At 59.5% G+C, this 26,743-nt stretch overlaps 9 protein-coding genes across 9 annotated transcripts; 3 read left to right on the top strand and 6 right to left on the bottom strand.

The window, feature by feature from the left end:
• Nucleotides 1–924: 924 nt before the first annotated feature.
• DCS_00966 (uncharacterized protein) lies at nt 925–2,523 on the bottom strand (the record flags this gene model as incomplete). The annotated part of the gene is made up of 1 exon (XM_040798301.1): nt 925–2,523. The coding sequence occupies one exon, from the start codon at nt 2,521–2,523 to the stop codon at nt 925–927; it is 1,599 nt and encodes a 532-aa protein (XP_040659184.1).
• A 991-nt stretch (nt 2,524–3,514) lies between these two features.
• Nucleotides 3,515–5,322, bottom strand: DCS_00965 (uncharacterized protein; the record flags this gene model as incomplete). Its single annotated transcript, XM_040798300.1, has 4 exons — nt 3,515–3,781; nt 3,848–4,612; nt 4,669–5,013; nt 5,077–5,322. The coding sequence occupies 4 exons, from the start codon at nt 5,320–5,322 to the stop codon at nt 3,515–3,517; spliced, it is 1,623 nt and encodes a 540-aa protein (XP_040659183.1).
• A 2,370-nt stretch (nt 5,323–7,692) lies between these two features.
• On the bottom strand, nt 7,693–8,325 carry DCS_00964 (uncharacterized protein; the record flags this gene model as incomplete). The annotated part of the gene is made up of 1 exon (XM_040798299.1): nt 7,693–8,325. The coding sequence occupies one exon, from the start codon at nt 8,323–8,325 to the stop codon at nt 7,693–7,695; it is 633 nt and encodes a 210-aa protein (XP_040659182.1).
• Nucleotides 8,326–10,798: 2,473 nt separating this feature from the next.
• Nucleotides 10,799–12,599, top strand: DCS_00963 (2-dehydropantoate 2-reductase; the record flags this gene model as incomplete). Its single annotated transcript, XM_040798298.1, has 3 exons — nt 10,799–10,842; nt 10,907–11,086; nt 11,144–12,599. 3 exons carry the CDS (start codon nt 10,799–10,801, stop codon nt 12,597–12,599), a joined length of 1,680 nt encoding a protein of 559 aa, XP_040659181.1.
• Nucleotides 12,600–13,188: 589 nt separating this feature from the next.
• Nucleotides 13,189–13,720, top strand: DCS_00962 (putative programed cell death protein; the record flags this gene model as incomplete). Its single annotated transcript, XM_040798297.1, has 3 exons — nt 13,189–13,212; nt 13,271–13,362; nt 13,441–13,720. 3 exons carry the CDS (start codon nt 13,189–13,191, stop codon nt 13,718–13,720), a joined length of 396 nt encoding a protein of 131 aa, XP_040659180.1.
• Nucleotides 13,721–14,062: 342 nt separating this feature from the next.
• Nucleotides 14,063–15,074, bottom strand: DCS_00961 (uncharacterized protein; the record flags this gene model as incomplete). The annotated part of the gene is made up of 2 exons (XM_040798296.1): nt 14,063–14,712; nt 14,774–15,074. The coding sequence occupies 2 exons, from the start codon at nt 15,072–15,074 to the stop codon at nt 14,063–14,065; spliced, it is 951 nt and encodes a 316-aa protein (XP_040659179.1).
• A 3,173-nt stretch (nt 15,075–18,247) lies between these two features.
• On the top strand, nt 18,248–19,429 carry DCS_00960 (uncharacterized protein; the record flags this gene model as incomplete). Its single annotated transcript, XM_040798295.1, has 2 exons — nt 18,248–18,373; nt 18,434–19,429. 2 exons carry the CDS (start codon nt 18,248–18,250, stop codon nt 19,427–19,429), a joined length of 1,122 nt encoding a protein of 373 aa, XP_040659178.1.
• Nucleotides 19,430–19,972: 543 nt separating this feature from the next.
• Nucleotides 19,973–21,252, bottom strand: DCS_00959 (uncharacterized protein; the record flags this gene model as incomplete). Its single annotated transcript, XM_040798294.1, has 3 exons — nt 19,973–20,115; nt 20,179–20,753; nt 20,807–21,252. 3 exons carry the CDS (start codon nt 21,250–21,252, stop codon nt 19,973–19,975), a joined length of 1,164 nt encoding a protein of 387 aa, XP_040659177.1.
• Nucleotides 21,253–23,417: 2,165 nt separating this feature from the next.
• DCS_00958 (WD repeat protein) lies at nt 23,418–26,347 on the bottom strand (the record flags this gene model as incomplete). Its single annotated transcript, XM_040798293.1, has 6 exons — nt 23,418–23,572; nt 23,625–24,744; nt 24,903–25,246; nt 25,325–25,584; nt 25,671–25,798; nt 26,213–26,347. The coding sequence occupies 6 exons, from the start codon at nt 26,345–26,347 to the stop codon at nt 23,418–23,420; spliced, it is 2,142 nt and encodes a 713-aa protein (XP_040659176.1).
• Between the last annotated feature and the right edge of the window lie 396 nt (nt 26,348–26,743).

Here is a 26,743-nt window from a genome sequence, read left to right as displayed (position 1 = left end):
ATGCGGATGTTTGTGTACGTGATGGTGTGCAATTCCACGATGGTGGTTGACGTCTCATGGTACTACTGCACTTATATCACAGCCAATAACGAGATGAAGTTGAATTGACCGAGCGGGCCAGGTTAATACTCCGGCAGCAGCGCGTTTGCCGTGACGCTGGGTGGCTACAGCTCCATTCCCGGTACGCGTAATCCTGCACAGGGTTCGTCGCAACCAGTGAACTCATCTCGGATAGATAGGAAGCCGTCCGGCAGAGCTTCACCTACAAATCTTGACATTGACACACGCGTACGGTAGACTCTGTCATTTCCCACGGCAAGCGTTGGGCAGTGCCACGCCTGCATATACGAGGCCGGCTCAAATGGTGGTAGCCAATGGACCAGGGGTTTCCGACCGGGACACGCGACGGGTGCGTGCGGAGATGCAGCCATGCCAACGATACTGCGACGCTGGACACGGGGCAGCTTGCATCCATGTGCAGGGAGCAACCGACAAACGTCAGGGTGGTGACGGACGGGCAGATAAGGAGACGAGCTCTTGTTGGTGGCCAGTGGCCGAGGTAGGCCATCGTTTCACGTTTGCTACCACCAAGAACGACGGCCTCCTGCGTAGGTGTACTAAACTGGCACATGACGACAAAGATAGATGGGGATGAAGACGACGCGGCATGGCGAGGGGAGGATTTGCATTCATATTTGCCTAATTTGGAAGTGCATTGCCGCTCCGGCCGGCTCGCACCGCGCACCGCCCCACCACCCTCCGACCGAGCCTCGGCCGGCCCCGGGGCGTGCGGACACGCCCCTAAACGCCGTGTGGTTGGTCGACCCATGGACTGCATGACACCCTCGCAGTCGGACAATGCAGCTATTCGCAGTTCACCGTAGGCCGCCGACGTGCTCCTGCAGCGTGCACCCTTGCTGCCGTCTATGTCTTCGTGCCATCCCCTCTCCTCTTCCATGGCTCGACTTGATCGAGCTCAGGATAGTCGGGCAAGAGCCAGGCTCCTTTCCGCCCGCCCGGCACGACCCTCCGCAGTGCGGCCATGGCCAGATCTACGCGCAGGGCAAGGACGAGGCGGAGGACGAGGCTCAGCAGCCAGACGAGCAGGTGAAAGCGACGAACGGCGGCATCGGTGGCAGGGAAGCCAATATCCGGCACGCCGGGCGGTAGGTGCTGGACGCCGTCGACAAGAGGACGCAAGTTCTCGGCGTAGGCCACGGCGGCGGCGGGGAGGTCAGTCGGCCGTCGAGCTATCTCGCCGGCGAGCACGTAGGCGCCCACGAGGGCGAGGCTGGTGCCCATGGCGGAGAAGGGCGAGGGCGCGTAGCCGGCATCGCCGAGGAGGACGACCCGGCCGCGGGCCCAGCAACCGGCCGTCGCCTGGACGAGCTCGGCAGCGTGGAAGTCGTCGTCGGCGGCGGCGTGCATGGTGCGCAGCAGGTGCGGTACCTGCCAGGCGCCGTCGGCGAAGGCTCGGGCGAATGCAGCCTTCTTGCGACCCGTGTCGGCCGAGCCGAGGGCCGCTCGCATCTGAGTCGCGTGCGCCATGGTGAAGAGGTAGGCTTGACCGCGGGTGGCCGTGTGCCAGCGCGTCATGGCGAAGCGCGCCCGCGGCATGTGGCAGATGGTCGCGACGTTGGCGGCGGCATCGGAGCTCCACCCGGCGCCGATGGAGCCGGACTGGGGCCCGGTCTCGCGCCCGGATTTGCACCGGAGCGGGGCATCGGACGATCCGTGCCCGGCTGGCGTCGGCCCTCGTCGACGTCGCAGACCAAAGTAGCAGCAAAAGGCACCGGTGGAGCGATACTCGTCCTCGATGCCATGCTGCGCGAGCATGCGCTTTCGAATGCCCGAGCCGAGCCCGTCGGCGCCGACGAGCAGGTCGTAGGTGGCGACGGAGCCGTCCGAGAGGCCAACCCGGACGCCCGTCGGCCGGTCATCGAAGGACTCCACAACAACGCCGAAGCGGTAGACGACACGGCCTTTCTGTCGCGCACTCGCCTCGAAGAGCAGGCGGCATAGCGACCCACGCATGAGCTGGAACTCACTCGAGATCGTCTGCGTCTGACCGGGCGGGCTCCGGGGAATGAAGGCGCGCGGCTGGCCAGAGGCGTCGACGAACAGCGCGCCCCGCTCGTCGACGCCGCACCTGCGCACCTCTTCCAAGATGCCCATGCGCCGTGCGGCGTCGATACCCTGGTCGCGCAAGTCGATCTGCTGTCCGCCGGTTCGCAAACCCGGCGCACGTTCAACGACGGTACAGGAGTGCCCTAGACGGGCGAGCCAGAAAGCGACGGCAGGCCCGGCGATGCCGGCGCCGACGATGAGGATGTTGAGTGGACGGAAGGCGACCCCAACGGCCTGTCGCTCTACCTCGGGGCCGACGGAGCGCGGCAAAGGATCCAGGCCGTTTGCATCAGTCGACCGGCCCATACCAGAGCATGAGAGTCTGGAGGAAAAGAGCTGGCCGTATGGGTACGAGTGCTGGTATGCGTCAAAGTGACTGACTTGTTCGTATGTCATACAATTACGCGTCAGTACGACTTTGCGAGGCCAGCCCACTCGTCCGTGCTCCTTCGTTTGCCCTTTCTTCATCCTCTTATACTACCCGCAGCCCCTGGAGGGACACGGTCAACACAATGGCACGTCCGTCCGCATTGTTGTTTCCCGGCCCTGTTGTCCGCAGCCTCTGCCACTTGTGGTTCCCATTGAGACTCCATTGTCGTCGGCTGGCGGAGCCCTCATTGGTTGCGCCACCTACAACGCCGGCTACAACCCCGCGCCTGTTGTGCACCTGTAGCGATCGGTATTCCGGCGGCTTTCTAGCGCTCTTGTATGCTGCTTGTAGCGCCTTCTAGCGCTCTTCACCATTTCGCCCTGATGCTGTCGCCCCCTGTGCTTGAATCAGCCCCGTTGTCTTACTCTCCATTCTTTTCGCCTTGCTTTTTTTCTTGCCATTTCATCGGCGGACGAACCGGTCATCAAGGGTCTAGAGTCAAGAGCCACAGTGATGGCATCAGTCATTGGCTTGTCGTAAATATCCTCCGCAGCCTGCGTCACTCTCGGAGCAAGGATATGATGCCCCAATAACGAATTACGACACTCGCAGACGCATATTTGTAGAACACAATCCTAAAAGCGCACAATTTTGCCCATCATGCCACCATCCATGTTGCTGTACTGTACTACCTTGCGGTAGACAAGCAGCCGATAGCTGTGGTCTTCGGACTCCCCGTCAGAACTCGCCGTACTGCCAGACTCCAGCCCGGTAACTTTGGCTGTAGGCAATCGCCACCAACTATTACCTACCCAACTATATTCATACCTACTCGCTGTTGTAGTAGGCGATCGAGTACTGTGTTTGGCGTTCGTGGTTGTCATTGAGCAGTCATCCTCCCGGCATCCGTGTCGAAATGCCGAGGCCCTAGTTCAGTAACCTCTCGTCGCAAGCCTCTCTCTCGGCCACTCGGACCCAAACGCCAACACCATGAAAGGCATACTGCAGAAGAATGCATCAGAGCTCGAGCCAGAGATTGACGGTCGCTTCGTCGACGGCTCCAGGCACCTCCACGACGCGCCGCCTCAGCTCCTCCAGCTGGCGATTTCTTCTCATTCCGCGAGTAACCTCTTGCCAATCACCGCCGTCGATGCACGTGTCAAAAGGAATTTGTGATGCCATCTCTTGGCTTCGCACGAACTGGCCGACATCGTCGAAGCCATTAGACCGGCAACTCATCAGCCGGTCCCGTTGGACGAGCATCGAAGGCGCTCGCACGTCCAGCTGTGGTCCATCTCGTCAGCGACCCAATGCAACTTTACAGTTAGGAAACGGGCGGCACCACGGCACCTGTGAGAGCATGATGGCGTACCGAACCCCCATCTTGTACCCGATGTGCCGGAGTCGACCCTTGATCCAGGCCCGTTGCGCGCTCGTCAAAAAGTCTTGGCCCTGGATAAATGCCAACGGCCACAGCAGCAGGTAGCATGCGAGACCCTTCTCCGCCGCGCCCTCACCGCGCGCGAAGCTCGACAGCTGCGCCTCGCCGCAGACGCTCTCATTCTTGGCCGGCCAACCCAGATGATAGGGTACCGAGGCCACGATGTCAGCCAGCAGCTCGGTGCTCAACTTTGCGCTCGACTCGTAGCTGGCACTCATATGGTAGTCGGCTGGCCAGACGAGCCAGGCCGTCGCTCGCACCATGAGCGAGGCCAACATGAGGCGCGTGCACCGCATCACGTTCCACGTGTTGGCCACAATCATGTCGGCGTACTTGTCAACGCGCCCCGGGAACACCTCGGCGTTGGCATATCCGCGATGGCCGTCGAATTCCTCCCAACCGACCGTCCTCCACCGAAAACATGTCGGCAGCTCGCGCAGCATCCCGGCAATCTTTTCATCGAGCTCCTGGCACTGGCGCATCATCCTTTGCATCACATCCATCGAATGTGGCGTCTGGCCGCATTCAAGAAGGCGCACGACCTCGTTCTTCGTCTCCGCCGCGCGCAGGGAGAGCTTGTGAAAATGTTGGGCGTGCTGGTTGCTGTCGGTGCTCGCGGTCCACCAGTCCAACTCCAGGCTGGGTGCCTTGCCGGTGGTGAGCGAGCGGAGGATCTGGTGCATCTCGTGAGCTATGGAATCCGCCGGCTTTGTGGAGGTGTGGGCCATACCATCTGCGTTCGAACACTGATGAAGAAGTCGAGGCCTGCCTTCATCTTGAGCTGGCCCGGACCTCTCTCCTTGACATACTGGACGGCGCCATCGACGCGCACGCTCCACGCGCACATGTCAGCATCTTTGGCCGAAACGTTCTCCACGAACGTGAGGGGCAAGGCAGCTGGCGTGGAGTTGTGCTTGTCCGTGGCCCCATCGTGAAGCGCACGCTCTGCGGCAGGAAAATCCAGAGCATGTCTTGAAAGCGCATCCCTACTAGGCGCAAGACCCATCGCCAGCCAGTCGCCCATCGACGCTGAGGCCGAGGTGTTCAGAGCATGCTGAAAATGGGAGGCAGGCGTCTGTCTCGTCAGGATTGGAACGTTGTTGACGAGACCGCGCAATTGTCAGATGTCTTCACGAACCTTGCACTCGACCATGGGGTTCCTGTGGATTAAGTTACCTTGTGCCAGGTCATCGACCGAGAGGCCAGCAAGGTTCGGAGAGATTGGTGAACCACCTGATGAAGCTGAACCCACGGACTCGTTCGAGGAGCTGCCCGGTGCTACAGCTCCCACAGCGCGACGTGGGGCGGGCATCTCCATGCTCGACTTGACCTCGCCTTCTTCTTTATCACTGGGCATGTACTGGTGCTTCACGGAGGATGACATTCCCCGGCGCACAAAGTCGGTACATGCAACATTGGCGATTTTGCACTTGTGGCAGACCGGTTGGGTTCCATCACACTGATGGAGGTCAGTCACGAGAGGAAGTGAAAAGGAAAGAATGTGCGGGATTTCATGCCTTGACGCCTTGGATTCTGCACATTTTGCAGCCTGTCAAGGGAAATACCACGAGAACCATGGTGACGGAGTACTGGAGGACTTTGTGGCGAGCTGGTATGATGTGAGAGAGTGCGAGAAGAACGGTGGAGAAAGTTGCGGATGTTGAAGGGTTTGACACGGGACAAGATATTTATTTGAACCAGAAACAGAGTCAAGATGGAGGGCGGCGGGCATGGAGAGGGCGAAGATGAGCAGGTGCATTTTGTTAAGAGGATGAGGTCGAGGTGCCTTGAGAGAGAGTGTGTGGATCGTAGTGGGTGTAGGTAAGCGGATGAAAGATGGGATGCATCAGCAAAAGTGCATGCTGTAGACAAAAGCGCATGGACAAGTGGCATGGGCAAGATGCCGAGGTCAACGGCAGGGGCGAGAGGGGATGAGGCAGCGACAGCTGGTGACAAGCGAAGCACCAAAGAAGAGAGCCAACGGTGGTCAAGGTCAAATTCTGACGGGCGATGCCGGGCTTGCTCTGTCGTGGTCGCCTGCTGTCTGTTCCGGAGATGCAGACTGATGGTCGGCGTCGCATCTGCTTGTTTCCTCCACGTACAATGAATGAATTGTGAACACGAGGCGGCAAACAGTCGCTGCGGGGGACGGCATGGGACGGGCTGTTGCATTCGTAACAACGGGTTTGGCTCGTGTCACGTATTCGTGTCTCTCCATTGGCCTACCGTGACCACTGCACGGTCAAAGTTGGACTGAACTGACAAGGTACTTGCATTTCCTTGAGAGCCGTTGATCCAGTCGAAGATGGCCGCCCCTGTCAGTCGTCCGTAGATGTCGCCTGGGGAACAGTGTGAGCTTCAGTGTGGGCTTGTTGGAGAGGGGGATAAGCCGGGCTGATGGAGCCCCCAGAACCGACTCAACGCCGGAGGGGACTGCTGACCCCTGTAGGGATGTGCACCATCGTCCGTCGAGCATGGCTGATGGATCATGGTCGAGACACTCGGGCGCATCAGCTCTTATCTTCAAGGAACCAATCCCATAAGCTGGTGGCGAACTGGCCAGGTCCTGTCCACCTTCTCCGGGCCCCCTGTTCTGCCCCTGTCATCTGAGGGAAATGGCGAGTACCTCTGGGCAAACCTGGGGGCGGCGGTAGTCCGGGGGGAGGCATGGATAGGTCATCGTGCCGACTGCAGGCTCGAGTCTATTCGGGACATCGCCCAGCGTCGACAGGCAGCGGGACGTTCTGATTTCGGAACAATGACGTTCGCGCCGTGTCACCAGTTGATTTTCTTCATGCAGCAGCTTCGAGATAAGGCGGTGCAACTCTGGAGATTGTCATGCGCTACAGAACGACCCGAGGGCAGAGGAGTCGTCATTATTTGGTCATGGGTTTCGTCTTCTGAAGAGCAGGCCGTCTCGGTTCCAATTTCGAGGTACTCGGGAGGTCGCCCATCTCGATCATAACCGGTTTTGCTCCTCTCGATGGACCGACCCATGGACGTATCTCGGCGAGGCCGTACGGTGTTGCAATCGAGAGAGGAATGATAGCCAATCCGAGCCCGCAGACGGCGAGGACAGTAAACGACACAAGCCGCCAGGTGATGGAAGAAAGGCAGAGTTTTCGAACAAGTGCAGAATCGTCGACCCGGCCGAGTATGAGGAAGGAGGTAGGTACGTACCATGATGTGAAGTTCGGAATATGGAAAAAGTATTCCGTCCATACTGCTGTCGCGCCTGTAAATAAGTACCTCTGAAGCTTATGTAGCTCACACGCAAGAGGTCCGTAACACTGTCGCACCCGTAACAAGGAACACCTGAGGCTTCTGTGTCGGTCACACTGCGCTCTGCAGCGTATTACGGGCCTGTTCCGCAGCGCTATAACGCACTTGTAGTGCTGCCCAAGGCACCTCGATACTGACGCAACAAATCATCCTCCTCTGCCCTTCAAAGGGCACATGGAATGCAACCTCAACATTCCGCCTGTCAAATCCTGTTCGTTGGCTGGGCCGAGTCGTCCGTTCACGTCTTCTACTAATACAGGACAGGTGAGCAATGGATTTCACTACCAATATTTAGCATCATAGGCACTGGTGCCGCAAAATACCGCAATCCATCCGGCATCAGTCAGGTCAATTCATTCTCCACGCAGGGCGGCTTCCTTATCGTTCCCATCCAGCCTGTCCGGCCGCGCTGTGGACAGCATAAACAGTCTTCTGTCGCATGCAGCCAACGTCGAGCAGAACCACCGAGCATCTAAGGAAGAACCTCCCTGTCCTCGAGCATCGACCACATTGGCTGTGGCAGACCCAAGGCTTCTCTGCCAAATCGTCCCTGCAGCGCCTTCGTCTCGATGAAGCGTCTGGCCGTCATCTCAATCGTCTCCCAGTCGAGAACAGCATCGCCCACGACGGTGCCGTCCGCATCCACCCTCTCCAAGACTGTGGCGACCCAGTCGTAGCTGCGAAAGTACGGATCGTTTTGCGGAATCGGCGTCGTTCTCGTCATCGTCACCAGTCGATCCATGTCTTCAATCTTGCCGACGAGCAGGCGGACGAGCATCTTGTACGGCGTCCGGACGTCGGTCACCGTCTTTTCCGTATAGAACCACCCTCGAGTCTTGCTGAAGGAGACACGAAAGCGGAGCCCGGCCACCGGTTCTCGCCTTTCCTTCTTGGGCCCTACCATCAGATCCCAGTGATACTGGGCACGAGGAGCATTCATGTGTCTGATGGGGCATTCGGTCGCCGGATCGATGCCCGAGTTTGTCCGACTTTGGGTGAAGCCGACGTCGTAGACGGCAACGTAGAGTCGTCGCTTGCCGGGACGTCCCACCCGAGAGATGCCATCCACAAGCCGGGCGAGCAGCCGTTTCACGAAGCAGAGCATCTCGAACCGGCCTGTCCTGCCACGACTCGGGAGAGGGGCTCTCCAGGCGGCACGACGACTTATAATGCACCCTGTACCTGCCGTACCCTCGAGAGAAGAAGGTGTCTCTACAGGCTCGTGGCATTCGCCAGTGAGGTGGTTGCGTGGAACGCCACCGGTGATGGGCAGCCACGCTGCCTTGGTGCAGCGCCGGCTTGTGCTCGGCGATGTCACGGCGGCAACAGACCCCTTCCCGTTGGTTGCATCCGCCGTCGGGGTTTGACCATCAAGGACCGTCTATGCATCGTCCAGATAAAACAAGCACGCATCCTCAACACGGTATTTTCGATTGCCACGCCAGCATGACAAAGGTGTGCCTGCCATAGCGCGGGAATTGTTGGCATTCACGGAAAGCACAGGCAGACTCCGATGACCCGACTCCATTTTCGCAGAAAAGCCCTCCTGGTGTTGTTGGTCGTTGTGGCCCTCTCGTAGGTTATGAAGGAGCAACGACTCCCCCCTCGCGGTTCAGGTTGCGCCCTCTTGTGCCGGGTGTCGACATCGTCCAAGGACGACGGTGATTCTCCAATCGCGCTCAGTATGGGTGTGCTCCACGAAAGTGCAAAGGGCAAAAAAATCGAAAGAAACGCAAAGCTATCCATACCCATTGCGTCGTGCATGACAGAGCCCCTTGCACCCCACCCGATGTGGGTGATGATGGAGTGCAGAGCAAGTCGCCACTCAACCTCACTCCGAGGTAAGCTGCAGCAGGAGAGAAAAGAAATGGGAACGGAGAAGCGGCAACGGAGAAGCGGCAACAGAAATGCATGATATGAGTCTGTGTCAAACAGCATCAGGAAAACAGAATCAAGCGGGCCGTTGCGCGACAGTTTGCCATCAATAAAACCGTGTCGGCTGCCGCTTCTCTAATTTCAATGGCAGCATTCTCATTTCAACCCCATGGTCTTTCCCCGCACGTTGATCGATACGCCAATGTATGGCAGCCTACTTGGAATTTCTCATACAGCTAGTGAGAGGAAAGCTTCGGTAGCTGGAGCGCCTGCTTGAAGGGGGGCGGGGGGGCAGCTCTCTTGACTTGGGTCTCGACGACAGGGATGGAAGCATCAACATGTCTGGCAACGCCGAGTCGGCTTCCGTCACGCCGACTACCATGTTGGCACCCTCGTTGAAGGTGGTGTGGAAGGGATCGTTTGATTTAAGCTAGAGACTCGAGGCGAGATTGGACGAGGTCTAGTAGGATGACGACTGCAGCGTCAGCCATGCCGTGGCGGAATAATATTGTCATTCGCCAGGCTCCTAAATCAAAACGAGAGAGTAGCATCGCTCACATCCGGCTGGAGGACCCGAGAAGTGGTTACCAAGCTCTGCAGCCAGCTAGACAGACACGGCAGATGACCAGGATCGGTTTGGAAGGGAGCGCTTCGTCGCACTATGCAGGAGGACGAGCGAGCTTAGCCGACACGCCGTCGCTGATCAATTGCCGTCTCGGCATTTGCCACCACCGTACGAATAAAGCCTCGCCAGGAAGATTGGACACCATTCGGAGACTCTCCGAAGCCGTGACACTATGTCGAAAGTTGCACGTGAAGAGAACACCACATGATCTATCGAGTGCCACCACATCTCCTCTGTCCATGGGAGAGGTGAACCACAAAACAACCACGGATTGAACCGAAGCAGGCCGAGAGGGCTGTGTTTTTTCATGTTTGTAGTCATTTTGGTGACTTGATCATTGCCACCTCTTCGCAACGCAGTCGTCCCTCTAGGGGGTGAATCGATCTCCCCGATCAGGAGCTAGACTCTGTATTTGAGCATTTCTGCATGCCACGAGCAATCCCACACCCTGTATTCGTGGTTTCTCCTCGCAGCAGTATTGGGCCGCCTTTGGAGGGCCAAGAGTCTTTCTTGCCATTGCTGGATGGTTAAAGGACGCATCACGCGGGGGGTTGAGGTGGACCGCAGGAACGATGACGAGCACAAAGACGGCAAATTTCGATGCCAAGAACGCAGTTCGCTGCTGTAAATAGAGGTGAAGCAAAAATTCCCACAAATTTGACAGGCCATAAATAACATTGGTTGAATCCCCCCGTGAGAGTGCCGAGGGGTTTGTGTTCTTGGACCGTTCATCGTTAGACATTACTGGGACGCAGCTCGTATAGCATTGGATAAAGAGTACAAATACATCAGTGACGAGATTTTACTTGGTGCATCAGCTCAGAACGAGCCACATGGCTAGAGGCTTAAGAAAACCAAGCTTCGTCGTTCTGGTTCTGCCCTGGCCAGACCAGACTGCGCGTGCTTGAAAGTGAATGTAATTGTTTGCATGTCTACTGAAGTGTACAGTAGATGTACAAGTCATTAGTCAAGGGGAGATATAGCTGTACGGTACGGAGTAATAATTACTGTTACTTATTCTGCAAATACGGTACACCGTAGGAGGTGGTACTTGTAATTCTTCGTGGAGCTGAGCACAATGGACGAGTTGGATGGCGATTATGTCAGCAAACTCCTCTCATTGTTTGTGGTTGTCCCGTGGCGAAACACGTGACTTTGTCACAGTGCATGGTCTGAAATTTGCTAGGCCTCAAGCAGCAACAAGTGCCGTCGATGCTGACGGTATCTGCCAACGACACTCGCACGCATTCAACCCCTTGCCGAACCATTCTCAGCATCTTGGCGTCGAAAATCAAACTCTCCGCATCCACCGCCGGCCGCACCGCATCCTCATCGTCATCCTCGTTCTCATGCGCCGAGCTGGCCGGTGATTTCCCTGCCGTACACCGCAACGAGCTTGCCGAACGCGCTGCCTTCCTCACAGCGCTCGGCCGTCGTCAGTCGTCAAGGTGGCCGACTCAAGTCCGCTGCGGTTATCCGCACGAATACTTCACAGCCATTGTCGATGGACCCTAGATAGCCTGACCACCGGCCGGGTGGCCCGACAGCGGCGGCGCTACGGCACGGTCGCGACCAGCTCCGGCCGAGCAGAGTTGCGCGAGCCGATGCTCGCCGACGATGCGACAAACACCCGGCGGCCCTGGGCAGGAGCACGACCTTCCGACCATGCCCCTGTCAAGTCGCGCTCGGCTCCTCGGTTCTACGTACCGTCGGTCCTGCTGCCGCCCGAAGCCGCCAAGTCGCCGACGGTGCACAAGATTCACATTCTCGGCGAGGACGAACGATCCAAGTTCATCGCCCACGCCTTGTCGGGCGTCTACGACTCGGTCGAGATGCTCGGCTGGCGGGACAATGTGTCGAATAAATATCGCAATGTCCAACGGCCAAGGTCCGGCGGCGGCGGCGGCGGCCGGCGTGCCACCTGCAAGCTGGAGCCGAACCTGGCCCTCCCTCGGGTCTTCGCCAAGGAAGCCGACGACTCTCCCATCGAGCGTCTGGTCGTGACGGGAAGGGGACAGGAAGCCGCGGCGGCCATTCGGTCGGTCAAGAATCGATTGAGCGAAGACACGACGATATGTCTCATGAACGACGGCCTCGGCGTCCTCGAGGATGTGAGGAGAAAGATTTTCGACGGGTCCGCCGAGGCGAGTCCAAACTTTCTCCTAGGCCACATGAGCCATCGTCTTGTTTTCAACCGCACCTACGATTCCGTCAAGCAGCTCAGAGGCGGGGAGACGAAGCTCGCGCACGGCGAGCTCGCGGCGAGCGCAAGAAAGCGTCAGGCACCGCGCAAGATCGAGAGGCGGTCCAACTTTGTCCGAACAATGCAGGAAGCCGCCGACCTCCATTCATCCTTGACCTCGTACGACCAGTGGCTACGATTCAAGCTGCCGTCCGTCATCTTCGACTCCGTCGTCGAACCCGTCTGCGTCTTGCTCGAAATCCCCTACGAGGGGCTGCTGCAGAACCGCCCGGCGCAGCGGATGATGCACAATCTCCTGGCCGAGATCATCACCGTCGTGGAAAACATGCCCGAGATTGAAGGATCCTCCATCATGCAGGACTACCTCCGCGGCAAGGGCATCCACAAGCTCATGCACGGCAGAATAGTGGCCAAGCGCTCGCAGCCGAGCCAGCTGGTCAGGCGCATCGACCATGGTCTCCCGACAGATGTCGAGTATCTCAACGGCTACTTCTTGCGTCGGGGTCGGAAGTTGGGACTCGATCTTCGCATGAACGTGTTGATGGCGGATATGATCAAGGCGAAGCACTCGCAGGCCATCGAGAGGCTCAACTCGTACGTCCCGATCGAGGAGACGTCCATACCGAGCGACGCCTCCTTTCGGTACCGGACTTTGCCGCACGCGTACGACACGTAACGTGCACAGAAGCCATTACCATGGACCGACCGAGTGGGATGGGGGAGGGACATGGAGGGGGGGTGAGGCAAGAGATGATTTACCTCGACACCGCATTACATAGTAGCATAGCCATGGCGTGTACAGTATGAATTTGAGCCGATTGAACCTGACGCGACGCTGCTGCAAGTGATCTGCAAGTGATATGCGACGACGGCAACGAGCCAAAGGCCGGTAGGATGCTTATCGTCCCGCAGCAAAGACGTTGCTGAGAATGTGCAGGGTGTTGGGCTTGATGAAGTGAAGGTCCGGGTTGATGGCGAGAGGCGACTCACGTGATGCGCCGGCACGCAGGCACACCCCTGCAGCGACACTAGTACAACCACTACGAGTACAGTGCATAATTAAGTAAGCACAGTATATTAAGTAAGTACTTATATTCTGTACAGTACGGAGTACATGTGTCCGTACTTTCTTAAGTACGTACTGTAATTACTGTATGCTTTACCTACCTATACTTTGCCACAGCGGAACCGCCTACAAGTACTAGCGAGTGCCCCGCAGCCTTCACGTCAGACATCGCACGGTATCGACGTATACCAGCACCACCATGGCCGATTCCGAACTCGAGCAGGTCCGCATACGCAAAGAGGCACAGTCCGTGGCAGCAGGGCAGCGCTGACCCTCGACAGATCCGGCAGGCTCGTCTCGCCCAGCTCAGGGCGCAGGGCGCCGGCGCCGGTATTGGCCCCGGCAGCGTCGACGATGAACCCCAAAAGCAAAAGTATCACCCACCATCCCGCCCTCCGTGGTCCTAGACGTAGACCCGAACGATGTATCTGACAATGAAATCGGACGGCAGGCAGCAGCAGATGGAGGCCCGGCAGCACATGCTCAGCCAGATCCTGCACCCCGAGGCGGCCGACCGACTGGGCCGCATCCGGCTCGTCAAGGAGAAGCGGGCCACGGAGATTGAGGACCGGCTCATCTCGCTTGCGCAGAGGGGCCAGCTGCGGCAGAAGGTGACGGAGGCGCAGCTCAAGGAGCTGCTCAACGCCGAGTCGAACGGCAAGGGCGCCGAGAAGATTGTCGTGAGCAGGCGCAAGGGCTGGGACGAGGATGACGACCTGATCGGCCTGTAAGCAGCGCAGGCGGACGGACGGACGAGGGGGGTTCGTGCAGGAGGATGAGATTGTGGGACACGCGGCCCTCATCATAATGACCCGACCGTCACCTCGACGGGTGTTTCGTCGGCCAAGACGGAGGTGGGCAAGACGGAGGCGGGGTTGAAAGAAAAATGCCATTGTTTAATTTGTCCCGGAGCTCTTGGCCATGCACATACCGTGCTTTCCATGATTCGGTCCCAGCATGCACCGTGCACATTGTACATGGCAGCTTGCTGCGCGTTGCATCGCCCGCGAGCCACGGCGACGACGTCTACGAGGAAGCACAGGCTGCGCCGCAGCAGAAGCAGCGGAAGGGCATCACGAGGTGGGCCGAGGCTGGGATTCCTTCGACCGCCTCCTCTCGTCGCGCTCCCGCGCCCGCAGGGCTCGCAGGTCGGGCGGGCGCTCGATGCCCATCTCGGCCCGCAGGTCGTCGACGTGACGCTCGAGCTGCTCCTCCCAAAAGACGTTGATGAGCGGCTTGCTCCTAGCACCGTTGCGCAGAGCCCAGGGAAGGTAGATGTCGAGGAAGCGGCTCCGTTCGGCCCGCTTGAGGGTCGCGGCGGCGAAAATGCTCAGTCCCGTCATGGGGAGGAGCGTGTTGGCAAACTCAAAGGCCTTGAGGGCCACCTCGCCCTCGCGGACGATGGGCAGGCCGGTGACGGCGTGGTAAAAGTCGTGGCACTCGCGGTAGCGCTGCATGACGTAGGCGCACTCCGGGTCGTCGATGTAGCGGACGGGGGCACGCGTGTCGGGCGAGACGCCCTCGCGGTCGAGCCAGCCGACGTAGGTGCGGCCGAGGGAGCCGGCAGGCATGGCACGCAGGGCGGCCAGGTCGAGCGTCGTCGAGGTGATGCGCGGCCGCTGGCGGAGGATGCGGCGGCCGATCGGGTCGGCGAGCATGGCGTCGCGGAGGCGGTAGATGAAGTAGGGCGTCGCCGTGGCCTCGCCCGTGGCGGCGATGAGATCTGCGTGCTCTCGGCGTTAGGGACGCGCGCTACAGGAGGGAGAATCGGCGGCGAGCCTCACCGTGGCGGTAAGGGTTGAAGAGAGACATGAGGCTCGCGCCGATGGCAAGACCGGCCCGCTCCACGCCCGTGAGCGGGACATGGCCGGCGTAGTTGGGGGGTGGGCGGTGAAGAGCAGAGAAGCGTCTCGATGATGCCGGTGACGCCGATGATGTCGACGATGCCGATGATGCTTTCGATGTCAGTGATGCCTTCGATGGTGCCGTCGACAACGGTTGGCACGAGCATGCAATGCAGGCGGCAGAGCGGACGGCACGGCGCGCTCCGAATGCCGGCTGCATCCTCGACAGAGCTGCTTCCATGCACAGCCCAGGTCTGGAACGGGTGGAGGTCTTGCGAGCGAGCCAAGTGACAATGGATCGGTGGACGAGCCTGCGGACGAGGCGATGAAGCTATAGAATGCAGCACAGGAACGGAGTACGGAGTACTGAGATACGTATCGTCGTTATTTCTTCGGACATGGCTGCCTCTTGGCTACTAGCTCTGGTACCTGCAAGTACTGTAAGTAAGTACATGCTGTACTTGCGTTGTACTGTAGTACGGAGTACGAGTACTTGCTTGTTAAATGTACCTGATTTTTACAGGTGGCCACCACGTGCTTGGACATTTGCAGAATGCGCACACTGGGCGCAGGCACTAAAGGCACTAAAACTCCGTGCCTGGGGCGCTAGGAGGCGACATGCCACCACTGGCCCGGCACTGGAAGGACGCCTATGCCGCCGCTCTCCCCTAGAAAACAAGTCGTCAGTCCCTACGGCGCACTCCAAGGTTACTACCTAGGTATAGACTTGCCTTGCCTACAAGATACTCGCTTGTGGCTAGAATCTTGCTGCGGTGATGGAAACGTCTTTGTGGTGGTCGAGATGCATCATCACTTTGCCCCTCTACACTCGTCTTGCCTCGTCGCGTCGGCATCTCCATTCACCAACCTGCTCCGACCGTAGCGTTGCTGGATGCGCACACTCCGCGTAGGCTCGTGATCTACAGTACAGTGATCCGGCACCAGGCTACGTACCTGGCTGGGTCAGTATTTACAGTGGGGGGCAAAATGTAGTACGGAGAAGCAGCAGCCGTTACGCAACTGTGAATGGTGGAGTGTCACCCCCCTCATCGAGGCTACGCAGCATCATGACTCTTCGATCGAGTCCTGCCCTTGTTCGGCCAGCTGCACAGCCTTTGGATGGAACCACCGACCAAGCATCGGCAGCATCGGTGGGTGACAACGAGCACAGTGTCGGCGCAGTCACCTCGATGGCCGATTCGCTGCCATGCCTCACCCTCCACCATGAGATGGATAGTTGCGCCTTATCAGTCTCACATTCGGCCTCGAAGCAGCATAGCACGGGCAGGCTGGGCATTTCGTTCCGTGGATCGAGGAATCGTGCGAGCCAATCCCACACTGCCGCAGGAGGCCGAGGATCCAAGCATTGTACCGGTGGTGGTGGCGAGCATGGTGGCGAGAGGGAGGTGAGGATGGTGGCGAGCATGGTGGGGAGATGGAAGCGAGCATGGTGGCGAGCATGGTGGCGAGCATGGTGGTGAGACGGAAGCAAGCATGGTGGCGAGCATGGTGGCAAGCATGATGGTGAGGATGGTGATGATTGCCGTCATCGTCGTCGACGTTCCAAGGGAGAGTGAGAGTGATGGGTCACTCGTCTTGCGTCTCACCCTCGACCGCTCCAGCAGCTGTTTGCTGGCAGGGGTGTTCGGCTGGCAATCAGAGGAATCAGCGCGGCATTATTATTATAGCTTATTCCCTCGTTCCCGTGTCTCAGGTCCCTTTGCGGGGTACGGATATCGTTCCAATTCCTCCCCGTCGCCGAACCACCGTCACGTCGGTGCTCGCGTACACCCACCACGAAGTGCTACTCCGGCCGCACGGTGGAGAATAGGCACCTCGTCGATCCCAGTGCACACCTGTTGGCTTCGCAGACTCCTCTGGTTGCCTCGCTCGCGCCTGTGGGTTCCACTCCCTCGACGAACCGGCCGCATTGCCATGATCTATAACGTAGTCGTCCCCTTCATCTTTGGCGTCGCATCCCGGAGGAAGTCGGACCTTGAGACGGCAGAATGACCACGAGCCCGTACATCTCATTCGCTCAATGTCGCCCGAGTCATGCCTTGGCCGTCGACTTTGTAAGAACAACGTCGTATTTTCTCCAATCTGCTGTCGGCCGTCAGGTGGTGAGGGAGGCAAGTTGGAGGAGGCAGCATCAAGCAATACAACGGCATTACCTACCACTACCATAGTACATACCTGTGCTTCTAGTACCTACAAGTACCTCTCTACCTTGGTGCCTACTGTACAGTATGTGCTTTATGTTCGTGTACTTACGGAGTACTTGCGGCCCAAAGCATTACTACCTACTAGGTAGTAAGTACCTATCTAGGTACTAAGTACGGAGTACTAATAGGTGTCATGTGCTGCGGGCATGCTCTTACTACTGTGCCTACGTGTGCTGCATGTGTGTTACTGCTGTACTTGCGTGTGCTGTACAGAAGCAGTATTACAGGTGAGTTGGTACTCGTTCAACTGGTGTTACCCGAGTACTGTGCTAGCACATGCGCGCCTGCAGTAGCCTGAGCGGGACGCGGCAGTTGCCTCTTAGGCGGCGCGGAATTTGCTGCCCCACCGTCGAGCTGAGCTTCAACGGTACAAGCACAGGTACAAGTACAGGTACGGAGTAAGCACAGTATGAATGAATATTCATTTTACGTTAGTACCGAGTAGGTAGCAAAGGAAACGGTCCCCCTCCTCCATGCAACGCGTATGAACACCACCAGCACTGCTGCCACCACTAATATTACTACCAACAGTACTCCGTACGTACGAGTACTTACTCCGTACTGCTGAATAGAACAAACGAATAATAATTTCTACTTACAGACTAGTACTGTCTGGGCAGCAAATTGCACCCCACGAATTGCATCACCACCGCCTACCTGCTCGCACAACCTCTCTCTCATCACCGCCCACCTCCCTCGTATCACCACCTCCTCGACCTCCGCGGGGCACCCATTCGCCATCTCGTGTGTCACAGAAGCCCTCACCTGCATGCATGAAAGCCCTTGGGCTGTCGCTTGTTGCCTGACGGCGGGGAGGCCTCGCAGCCGCCGAACGAGGCCTCGGGTCGGCACCTTGACCTGACTTGATTCTCGATTGTCGAACCCTCCGCTGCCCCCCTTCTCCCTCGCCTCTCTCTTCTACTGCCAGTTTCTTCTGCTGCCGTTTTCTTCTACTGCCATTTTCTTCTCCTGCCATTTTCTTCTTCTCCTTCCCCCTCTCTTCCCCCCTCCCCCTTTCTTTCTCCCCTCGACCTTGTCCTTCTTTCCTCGACCATCTCCTCCTCACCTCGCCCCGCTCGCAACCCATCCGCTTGCACCCATTCACATCATCCAGCGGACGCTCCTCTCGCTCTCGCCTGGGTGGAAGACGGCCCTTTGACATTTCCGTGCACCCGTCATACCGAAGAAGATGGAAATGGAGGCCGTCGAGCGTCTCCTCGAGTGGGCTACTGCGGAGGGTGTCATCCTCGACGGCATCAAGCCCCAGCATCTCCCGGGACGCGGAATAGGCATCGTCGCAACCCGCAGGCTCCGGGTACGCATCCTCCCGTTCCCGCCCCAGTGCCTTTGCCGTCGTGACTGACGCCCCGACCAGGCGGACGAGAGAATCCTGACGGTGCCGACGACGCTGTTGCGCTCGTTGGAGACGACGCCGCTGCACATCTTCGCGGCCCTCACCAACGCCTCGGTGCATGCCATCCTCGCCGCCTCCATGTGCCTCGAGACCTCGGCCGAGTTCGACATATGGTGCGCCGTCCTGCCGTCGCGCGAGGAGTTCGCCGCCAACCTGCCCATCTGCTGGCCCCCGTCGCTCCAGGCCCTGCTGCCCTCGGCCGCCCAGGCCATCCTCGCCCAGCAGCGGGCCAAGTCGGACCGCGACTGGTCCGCCGTCAGCGCCGCCTTCCCCGACATCGAGCGCGACGACTTCCTCTACGCCTGGAACATTGTCAACAGCCGAACCTTTTACCACACGACGCCCGAGACCAAGGGCCTGCCCCGCGACGACCACATGGTCCTGCAGCCCGTCGCCGACCTCTTCAACCACGGCGCCGACGGCTGCCTCGTCTCCTTTGACGACGAAGAGTACGTCTTCACCACCTCGCAGGAGCACGAGGCCGGCGACGAGCTCTTCATCCGCTACGGCGCCCACTCCAACGACTTTCTCCTCGTCGAGTACGGCTTCGCCCTCGCGGCCAACCAATGGGACGAGGCCCGGCTCGACGAGTACGTCTGCCCGCTCCTCTCCGAGAGCCAGAAGCAGGCGCTCGAGGACCGCGACTACTGGGGCAAGTACACGCTCGATGCCGAATCTGTCTGCTACCGCACCATGACGGCCCTGCGCCTCCTCTGCCTCGACCGCAAGAGGTGGCTCGCCGTCCTGGCCGGCACGCGCGACGAGGACCTCGACAAGGACGTCGTCGACGCCAAGCTTCTCGACGTCCTGAACAATTTCGAGGCAAACATTGCGCGGCACATCGCCATGGTCGACGCCGCCACCGACGGCACCCAGGACATGAGGGACATTCTCCGCGCGCGCTGGGTTCAGATGAAGGACATGGTCGTCACCGCAGCCTCGAGCCTGCACGTTTAATCTTTCGACCGAGAACCTTGGCTATCGCCTGCGAGTAATCAAGTCCTTATTTTTCCCTCTCCCTTTTCTTCGTGAACCCGCCCGCGTGCCATTCCCTCCCCACTATCGTACTATACGCACACTGCGTGCTCTCGCGGCCTCTGCAGACTGCCACGAGGCGAAAGCGCCAACTCCGAGTTACCGCACAGTAAAGTTTGTTTTTCCTGCCAACGACGGCCACCGAGCCTCGCACCGAGGCGAGGACCCAGCGCGCAGGGCGAGGCGCCGGCTGCTCCGTCCAGAGGCCCTGCTCGCTCGCTGACCTGCTCACCGACCGACCCATGACCCCCGGCGAGGTACTGATGAAAGAAAGCGGCCTCGCCAAACGCTCGCGCGCCACGTGTGGCATGACGGATGCATCATGGCCGCCTCAGCCTACGATGAATATATCGTATCGTACACGATGCACGGCAAGCTGCATGCGTGCATCGCCCCATCGTCGCCGACCGCTCGACTCTCCGCGGCGGCCGAGAGAGGGGATCACTGCGCCCTCGACCTCGGATCCTACTCCGGTCGTGGCCGTTTGGCCCCGTGCGGGTTGGACCAGTCGCCACCGCCGCCGCCGCCGCCGTTGCCGCCGCCGCCGCCGTGGTTGGGCCCGAAGCCAAAGCCGGCACCGTTGAAGTTGGGATTCATGCCCGGGAAGCCTGCGGAGGGGCGTCGTCAGTCATGCGCCGGGAAGGGGGGACGGGGAGCGTGCAAGCACTCACCTGGCATGCCGCCACCCATGTTCATCATGCCCATGTTGCCGGGCATTCCCATCGGCATGCCGCCCATGGGCCCCATGTTCATCATGTTGCCCCCGCGGCCTCGCATCATGCCGGGACCGCCTCGCATGCCTCCGCCCATCATGCCGCCCCGGCCGGCGTTGAAGCCAAAGTTGCCTCCGGCCATGGGATTGTTGAAACCGGCGGCCATGTTCTGGTTAAAGCCCATGTGACCGCTGTTCGCGTTGCCGTTGCCGTTGTTGTTGAAGTTGCGGTTGCCGCCAAAGTTGGCCTGGTTCATGCCGCCGCGGCCTCCGTTGAAGGCTCCCCGTCCACGGAAGCCGCCGGAGTGGTTGGATCGGTCGTTGTAGGATCCCGACGGGGCCGCGCGCGGCTGCTCCTTGACTCGTGCCGGAGCGTCCTTGGGCAGCGTCCTGAACGGGTTGACGCCCGGATTCCAGTACGACGTGGTCAGCTTCTTCTGGCCTGGCAGGCCATGGTCTCCGGCGACCTCCTTGTCAATGTAGCGCTTGGCGGCCGTGGCATCCTGGCGCGAGGGAAACTCGACATAGGCTTGGCTGCGTCGCGTAAGCGAATCGTAGCTGGGCACGGGTCGAGGTCGGCATCTTACCCTTTGCTCTTCCCGTTCACCTTGTGCTCGCTAAAGGTGAGCTCTCTCACCTCGACTTCGGCACCCGCCTTCCGAAGCCAGCCCCGGATGTCGTCGTCGGTCGTCCACCAGCTCAGTTCGGATATCATGATGGACGCCGTCGCGCCGGGGTCGACCGGCCGATCCTCCTCTTCCGACTTTCTCTTCACCCCTTGACGGGACGCCGCGTCTTCCGTCTCGCCGGCGTGGGTGTCGCGCGGGTCGTTGGCGTGCTCGCCGTGGTGCTCCTCGCGACGCTCTTCACGGTGCTCCTCGCGATTCTCGTCACGGTGCTCGCCATTGACCTGGCCGTTTCCCTCTTCGTGGTGCCGCTCATCATCTCCTTCCGGATGACCTCCCGGCGGCGGGTTCGGCTGGTCGTGTCCGGAGTCACCATAAAAATCGATCTCGAAATCGGCCTCGGCCATCGTGATCGAGGCCGACGGGCGCGGGGAGTCTCGCTAGCAGGCGGATATGGTCTGCGGGCAGCTTGCAGCTTGATAAATAGTGCTATTAAATCTTGGAGATACACGCTGTGTCCTTTGACCTTTGGACTCGGAGGCGAGATCGAGAACGTCGGGCAACCGTTCGACTCGATGCCGGGTCGCCCACAGGTGATCCCGGTCAGGGTGTACAGGGATAAAATCAGCAGAACACGGGTGCCCCCCTATGATGACAGGGCCGGAAAACTCGACGGTACGTGTGGCACCGCCAGGCGGCGGTGTGGGGAGAAAGGGGACACCTAGCCGGAAGACGAAGCTCTACGCTCGCAATCTTCGGCTCCCACGCTCGCTTCCGCAACGATCCGACAGAGATTGATGGAAGCACGTCCGTTCGGGCGGGCGGGCCGGGAGGCCTGATGGCAGACAGGCAGGGACGGGAAGCCAGGGCGGCACCAATGCGACGCCTGCTGCTGCTGGTTCGGGGCACCTGTCGGCGTTCAAAGCGGGCACCTCTGGAGGATGGCACGTCGTCTCGATCAGTCAACCTCGTTCGTGCACATGAGATGGCGTCGCCGGCGGAAAATTATGTGCGTGTACGGCGTATGATGATTCGGCAGCTGCAGAGGACGCAGGGGCGTGTTGCGGAGGGGAGGCGAGAAAGAGGGAACGCGGTCGCACAGCTCTGCTGGAAGAACCCCGGGTCACCTAGAGCAGGTGGAGGCGAGAAGACCCTCCAACCGTGATTCAACAGCCTATATCCACAACGCCAGGCACTGGCGCAGGCTGCTTCCTAGCGCGTGCGAGTGCTGGGCACCTGACACTGTGCAAGTACTTGTCGTACTTGCCATGTGCCGATACACCAAGAGTAAACTGGTGGTGGTGCATGTACTGTACAGTATGCTGCACTGTACAAACTAAGTACTCCGTACTCCGTATTACTGGCGGAGAGTAAACTGTACTTGGCGAGTACGGACTAATTATTACAGAGTACACTTACTACTTGTGCAAGTAGTAAGTAAGTACAACGTACAGTACGTAGGTAGTGTATATGTACATTTACTTACTTGCAAGACGCACAGTACGTACTTAGGTAGTGTAAATGTACCTGTACTTACTTGGCTGGGTGTAACGAGCACGTCAAAGTACTTAAATCATACTTGCTCGTACTTGCTCCGTACTTGCTGTACCCCGTACTGTACTTACTCCGTACATGTTACGCCTCTACTTAGTACGGTAAAAGTAAAAGGAGGCCACCATCGGCAGACGGGAGATCAATTTTGCGCTCGAGGGAGTAACAGTGTAATTGCACTGTGCAGGCAAGTACATCTACTTGGCACATTGCAAGAGACGTCTCCACCGATGCTGTTCCGATTTTTACATGTAATTAATTACAACTATTACTCTACAGCAAGACCAGCATCGCTGAACTGCATGCGACCATGTCTTGAAAACACCTTGGGGGCAGGGGCTTCCAGTCTCGACAAAGTACCTACACCATGCAGGTGCGGAGATGTCATGCCTCTCCGCCCGGAATACGGAGTAAGTCCTCCGTACATGGCCATGCAATCCTGAACCTGGTCGTCATCTGCTCATGCAGTACCCCTGGCGCGGTGCAGCCTGCCACAGAGCGGGCCGGCCGCTGTGGAGTGTCACGTGCGTCATGATGGCAGGGGTGTCAACATGCCTCATCGGCCTAACCAATGCTGCCGTCCTGGGCCTTTCGAGGCAGGGCCGCACGCATCTGCGCGCACGTCTTTGTTGCATCAGTCAGTATTTTTCCATTCGCAAGTACTGTACTCCGTAGCTAGCCGTCTAATGCGGCCAGGTAACCATCGTGGCAACAATTTTCCTGGTTGGCCAAGTCGCCACTGAGTCATGCGAGTGTTCCAGGCAAAAATAAAAACAAAGTGATATCGGGCGGCAAACAAGTATCGACATGGTATCGTGTTATATATACATTCAATACAAAGGGAAGAAAAGCATCAGGCTTCGTCATCATCATCGTCACGCCTCCAGTAAGGCGGAATGCCGTTGTCAGGATACAAACGCGACCGTCGCCGTCCTGGACGCGGTTGGACTGGGCTCGCCATGCCAACGGCGCCCGTACGACCGATGCATGTGACAAAGAGAAAAAAAGAAAAAAAAGGGCGTCATTTCTTACCGACGGGGAATAAATACTCGTTCGGCCGCAGGTCGCAGTCGACACTCAGCGGCGACTCCCCCTGCCCCTCGTCCGCGGCCGATTCGTTGAAGGCGTGGATCGTGCAGGTGCCGCGAGACATGCTCCATCCGTTCCAGGCCGAGGCTGCTCCCATTAATATTCGTCGCGCCGCATTTACGTGGCAGGTTGTACGTACCGACAATGACCGAGGCCGTCGGGTGCCAGCTCACGTCGCGGACGCAGGTGCACCATCCTCGCGGGTCGTCGAACCAGTGACGGACGTGATTATCCTTGCGCCTCGAATTCAACGTCGCCTTGTGCACGTCGATGGTGGCCGCCAGGGTGGCGTCGAGGTTCCAGATGTAGACCTTGCCGTTGGCGCTGCCCGAGTAGACGTAGCGGGAGTTGGAGGAAAAGGGCGGCGAGAAGTGGCATCGGATCAGGGTGCGGAGCACCTCGTGGCCCCGAAAGGTGACGACGGAATTGTCGTACGGGTGAGGATCCCAGAACCAGTCGTCGTACTGCTCCCGGCGGTAGTCGAAGGCGCCGTAGCTCGGACGGCGCAACGATTTCTCGGTGCGGAATCGGGCCGACGACTTGGCCATGCGAATGTCCCACAGCTTCATGCTCTGCTCCTTGCCGTTGCTCAGAATGTAGCGGCCGTCCGATTTGCTGTCGATGTAGGTCAAGCCTTCGGTGTGGCCGACAAAGGCGCCGGCTTCCTTGCCGGAGCCCAAGCTCCTTCGGTCCCACACCTTGAGGGCGGTGTCGTCGGAGCCGGAGTAGAAGACGTGGGGGGATGCCTTGTCGGCGAAGCAGACGGCGTTGACGTCGTCGGCGTGGCCGTAGATGTGATGGAGCACGCGGCGCGACTCGATGTCGTAGACGACGATGGAGTCGACGCTCGTGCCGGCGATGAGCTCTCTGCCATCGCCCGAGAATCGGATGGACCAGATGCCAAAGGATTCGGGACCGTTGCCGTCGCCCGATCGGCCGGTCCCTTCGAGGTGGAGGATGTGCGGGTCGGCGCTGTCGGCCGGGTCCGTCGAGGTGATGGAGACGAGGCTCTGGATCGACGTGTACGCGAGCCAACGATTGTCGGAGCTCAGCGTCGCGTCGGTCAGGGTCCAGATGCCGGAAGGAAAGGACGCCGTCTTGTAGTGCTCCCACTCGGTGGGGTGGGAGGTGTCGTAGATGCGCACCTTGAAATCTTGGCAGCAAGAGTAGAAGAAGCGACCGTCGTCCGAGAACTGGCCCGAGTAGACGGGATCGTCGTAGTGGATGATCTTGTCGGCTCTCGTGCCGGGTATCATGGACTGTCCATCGGAAGCGGTCAGCGCCGAGGCCGAGGCGGGAGGGCATGAGGCGGGAGAGCACAAGGCGGGAGGGCATGAGGTGGGAGTGCACAAGGCGGGAGGGCACAAGGCGGGATGGGATGGGGAATCGGCGACGGCATCCGGGTCGGGCGTCGTACCTGGGTCAGGAGGTCCTTGTCCCGTTTCCGTTGCGCCCAATCTCCGAGGCCCAGCTCACGCTCGAGCAGACGCACGGAGAGGGGATGCTTTCGAGCCTCGCGGCGGCCGTCATGGCTGTTGGTGCCAAAGGCGCCACTCTCCATCAGCTTGATGCCCTCACGGCTGGGCACCTTGGGGAACCGGTTAGGATCCTTGGCCCGCCCCCTGTCCCGGAGGTTCCAGAGGGCGATGAACTCCTCCTCCTCGGCGGGGTTGCTGAACAGCAGGTTGCTGAGGTCCGGGTTGCGGACGAGGGCCACGAGCTCGTCGGCGGTGAGCGGGCCGCCATGCGTGTGCTCTCCCCCTTGACGTCGGTCAGCGGCGCTCGCTCGCTCACCGGCAGGGCGGCGAGTGAGAAGGGGGGGGGGGGGTTGAAGCGTACGGGACGGGCGAATCAAGCCGATGATTCGTTGCACGGGATCTGCTCGACGCTGGCGGTAGTGGGCCACGTCGACGTCGTCGTCCATCTCGTCGTCGTCATCCTCGCCATCCTCGTCAAACTCCATTTCCACCTCGTTCATGAAGCTGCCCGACATGGAGTGGATGAAGGGGAAGCCATCGTCGCCGTCGGTGAGAAGCCCGGCAGGAGTCTCGTCATGGTGCGGGGACTGGGAAGCGGAAGCACCGTCGGCGGCGTCCATGCTCGTCGAGGTGCGAGGCGATCGAGTCAGGACCGGAACGGGCGGCGCAGGGGAGGAGGACGGAGGTCGAAGGCAGAAGATGCGTACGGGTCGAAGTCGACCATGCTGCGGCGGCGGCGGCGGGTGGTGGTGACGGGACGAGAGCGGCGAGAGGGGGGGGGGAGAGAATTGAAGCGACCCAACATGGTGGGAAGCACGAGGTGAAGAACCGAACTCTGACAATTCCGAGGCGGTGTGACGAGAAGGCAAGGCCGAATATGGACAGAGTCAGGGTAACCCGGTTGGTAGTCGTGACGACACATGGCTTGGGGCCTTGGAGCCTTTGGGAATGGGCTTCGATGGAAATCGAAAACTGATGGATCTTACGGTTGACCAGATTGGGCATGACGACGAGAGCTACGCACGTCTACGCTAAGAGTTCGTGGGTTCGCCGCTGGCCGCACTAATCACCACCTGTCGCTCCGCAAAGAACCAGTCTCTCGGGGTTGCGCCAGAAACCTCCAGAACGGCTCCGGCGGAGGTGCTACCGCTAGCAGGCTGGCTAGCAGACTTGCTAGTACCTTGCCGCCCTTCCGTTACCACCTGCCTGGGCATCGAGCCGAAGCCCACGCCGTCCGTCGACCGTCGACCTCGTCGTCCATCTCGAGGATGCTCTCCATCGAGCCGTCGGTCACGGGCATCCCGTCGAGGGCGAACAGCATGTCCTCGCACGACGACGCATCGTCGGCCGCGTACCCTCTTTCTTGCTCGTGCGAATGCCTCATGCCGGCGAGCACGCATCAGTCCGTCCGGCGGGTACCTCGCCCGTACCGGAGACTCTGGGCGTCGTGGAGACGGCACCACGTGCCTCGTACCTACTACCGGTTAGGTACCTCGACCGAGGCGGATCAAGCGCCGCTTCCCCTGTGCGTGCGGCGGTAGGTTGGCATCGGATCGTTGCTGTCCAACGTCGTTCGCTTCGGCAGGTGCTAGGTACGGATACGGAGCACTAAGGAACGAAAAGAGTCAAAGTTCAAACGCTCCACGGACGAAGCACACCAAGACCAGGACGCATGAAGTCGAAACAGTCGTGTCTGTTCATCGACGATCCACCATCCTGCTGGAGCCTAGCGGGCCGTGGCAGTGGGCCCTGACTCCTGAGTTGCGCAGCGGACTTTCAG

The sequence above is a fragment of the Drechmeria coniospora genome, chromosome 01 (assembly GCF_001625195.1).
Source record: "Drechmeria coniospora strain ARSEF 6962 chromosome 01, whole genome shotgun sequence".
Taxonomy (NCBI): domain Eukaryota; kingdom Fungi; phylum Ascomycota; class Sordariomycetes; order Hypocreales; family Ophiocordycipitaceae; genus Drechmeria; species Drechmeria coniospora.
The sequence above is the reverse complement of the archived record's forward strand: the minus strand, read 5'-3'. Positions and strand labels throughout refer to the sequence as shown.